The 3,389-nt window shown below is 33.7% G+C and overlaps 1 protein-coding gene across 1 annotated transcript; it reads left to right on the top strand.

Annotated features, from left to right (window-relative positions):
- Window positions 1–978: 978 nt before the first annotated feature.
- On the top strand, window positions 979–2,119 carry LOC109238002. Its single transcript, XM_019404426.1, has 3 exons — window positions 979–1,584; window positions 1,793–1,885; window positions 2,044–2,119. The coding sequence occupies exons 1-3, from the start codon at window positions 1,009–1,011 to the stop codon at window positions 2,107–2,109; spliced, it is 735 nt and encodes a 244-aa protein (XP_019259971.1). The 5' UTR covers window positions 979–1,008; the 3' UTR covers window positions 2,110–2,119.
- Window positions 2,120–3,389: the final 1,270 nt, after the last annotated feature.

Here is a 3,389-nt window from a genome sequence, read left to right as displayed (position 1 = left end):
AAGAGTGATTTTAAAAAAAAGTGCTTTTGGATAGAAGCTACTTTTTTCTGCTTCTTCAAAACAACTTTTGCTTCTCACACTTTTTTTCTTTCAAAAGCTTGGCCAAACACCGTAATTTTAGAAAAAATACTTTTGACAAAAAAAAAATGCTTTTGCCTCAAAAGAAGCTTGGCCAAACAGGCTATAAGTGTCTTGAATTTCTAAAGTGCTAATTAGAAATTCGGGACACAGGATTCGAATTTCTAGACACAAATTTCGAATTTGGGGACACAATGTTTTGAAGTTTGAAGTTTAGACTTTTGGACGTCGTGTCATGAAGTTTGAGTGAATTAGCTAATCATTAGTGAATATATTTTAAACACGATACTTAAAAGTGACTATCTGGTGTCGTGTCCACTTTCAAGGTTGTCCGTGTTAATCTTTTTTTTTTTTTTTTTTTTCAAAATACTCATTAAACTAACAGAGAACAAAATTCAATAGTGGCCTTGGTAAAATGTCAATGTTGGGATATTATCACTTTTAGCCCGCGCTAGAAATTGTATATATTTTGGAGCCAAAGAAGTGTATAAAATATATATACAAAAATTATACAAACTTTATAGATTTTTCGACAATTATTTTTACAACGGCTATACAGTGTCATTTTCTCGCCAATTATTTGCATAAATTTCTATACGAGAGCCCAACCTAAGCCCAATTCAATTGTTTCTCACTCTGGCTGCCTGGCCCAGCCCCTTGCCTTACCTCTTAGGCCTTAGCAAAGGTGGCGGAAAAATAAGTAGTTGCGTACTGTTCCCCTTTAAGAAAGTCCAGAAAAAGCAACACAGAAACGAAGAGAAGAACGTATTTTTCTAAGTTCAAGAAAGGAATAGGATCAGTAAGACATTGATACAAAGAAAAACATCACATTCCTCCTTCCATCTAAAGACTTCACTAAATTTATTAAGACAAATTACTAAACCCCATTTAACTAAACCATACCAAAAATTATGTGCTTCATTTCTTGTCATGGATATTTCACCTATACCAGCTTTTAATCGTTCACGTTTTCAAGAATATTATTGTCAGACTTTTTCCTTCAAAAAATGTTGTTTATTTCTTTTTTCCTTCATTTTCTTGATAACCCTTGTAGTAGTGGTAGTTCCTTCCATAATTTTCTTAAGCTTGAAGCCCCAAAAGCCCGTTTTCTCAATCCAAACGTTAAAAGTGCAATCTTACAAGCTTGACGTTTTAAATAATTCAGGCTCCGACGACCTCCTATTTTCATCGGTCATCTCTCTGATACTGATTGCGCAAAATCCTAATAAAGTTGGCATAAGGTATACGTCGACGCGATTTCATGTGTTTAATGAAGGAGTAGTTATTGGAATGATTCAAGTTCCTGCATTTTATCAACCTCCTCGTAGTAATAACTTAACATTGGAGGCTAGAGTAATATTTTATTGCGTGAACGTTACTCAAATTTTGTCTAACATTTCACTGCAACAGAAGAGTTCAACAAAAAGTGTTACGTTGGCAAACATATTTGGTGATGTTTCAACGCAGGTGAAACTTCTCAAATATGTCAACTTTCCCAAAGTGAAGGTTTGTTACTTTTTCAGAGGAAAATTTCATTTGTGGAGTTAGTTCCTTCTTAATTTTAATTTACTAATTTCATTTTTTACGGACAGTTATAAATAGTTACGTATATTTTAGATGATCTGATAGTATTTTTTTTTCCACACTATCACGGTATATATGGATGCTACATTCTTGTACTAACTTATTGTAAATCTTCATGCGATTTTTGAAGTTGGCCGTGGAGTGCGCCATAAATATTGACCAAAACAATATTAAACTCAGTAACCAAGTTGTCAACAGCGTGAAAGCAGCAAAATATAGTACGGTATGGATGACTATCCTAAGATCATTTACCCTTTAGTTCTAACTTAATTGATGTATGTAATTTCTTTTTACTACAATGTATATTAATTACTTAAACTCCACATTAAGTTGGTATTATAAACGGTTCATAACGTTAACACTTTCGTTGGGCGTTTGCAGATATCTCTTCCAATGAATATCACGGGAACTTTCTCCAACAAGTGTTCTGCATCTATTTACATCTAACGCGCTGATGATATATATATATATATATATATATATATATATATATATATATATATACACACTACTTAATCAAAGAAGTGTAAATGCTATTTTTCATTGTTTTCACTAATTATTCTTTTTTCTTTCATTTTGTGAAGATACAATTTTGGATGCATAGTGTATTCTCATTTGTTACCAAGTTGTCGATTATCCATGCACATACATATATAGTGGTATTGTTGGATGGAATTTAAAGGGATTGCAAGTCAATATAAATTTTACTTACGCATGATGTTTATACCAAATGATGAATGAATACATTATATGTCTTCTATGCACATTTTTATCACTTGATCATAGTTAGTTAATTTGTATTTTGATCCCAATTTAATATATAAATCTAGGTAAAGTCATAAAGCTTTGTGCAAATTAAATGTGATTAAGTTTTTTCATGCGCCTGTGAGTCATATGTGAGGAGCTGACATTATGCACCACGAACAGACAACAACAACAACATACCCAGTTCTCATATCGTGGGGTCTGGGGAGGATAGTGTGTATGCAGACCTTACCCCTACCTTATGAGGATAGAGATGCTGTTTCCAATAGACCCTCGGCTCAGGAAAGATTGTAACTAGTGGGAATTGAACCTATGAACTTACAAAGATTTTGAACCCCCTTGACCACTAAGTTACACTTCGCAGTATACTAGGCCTTCCAATTCTTTAATAGGTTTATCTAAAAGATTCGCAATATAACTAGGAAGACGTTTTAAATACCACACATGGGTTACTGGGCATGCGAGTTTGATGTAGCCCATTTGATACCTTCGTATCCGAGAATCAACAAATTCGACACCGCATTGTTCACAAAATTTCGGGTCTTCTTTTTCATCTCGGTTTAAAGGTGTGTTTAGTATCATGACTAGCGAAATATTTCAAAAATAGAATACCATCAAATCGCGATAGCTTGATACTTTGTAGTTGTACATAAGCAAAGTATTGAAAATCGTATTACTCTTTCTATTTCTAATCATCGGGGAGATTCATCCTATATTATTCCTAGATTATTCCATCCCATAGTGTATGAGATAAATGTATGCATTTCGATTTGGGTCGTATTCTATGGTTACGATTCTACTATATATGTCTTTTTCATTCCGTCGAAAATAGATTTTATGGTATAGACGCTTATGACCTCCCCCTCTATGTACCATTATCCTTTTTGTGGTGACGAATTTTGTATGTGTTCCTAAGGAAAGGCATTTGTCCATTTTTCGGGGTCTCAAAGGGGCGTGGAAAC

Source organism: Nicotiana attenuata, unplaced genomic scaffold (assembly GCF_001879085.1).
Source record: "Nicotiana attenuata strain UT unplaced genomic scaffold, NIATTr2, whole genome shotgun sequence".
In the NCBI taxonomy this organism is placed as follows: domain Eukaryota; kingdom Viridiplantae; phylum Streptophyta; class Magnoliopsida; order Solanales; family Solanaceae; genus Nicotiana; species Nicotiana attenuata.
This window is presented reverse-complemented; position numbering and strand designations above follow the sequence as displayed.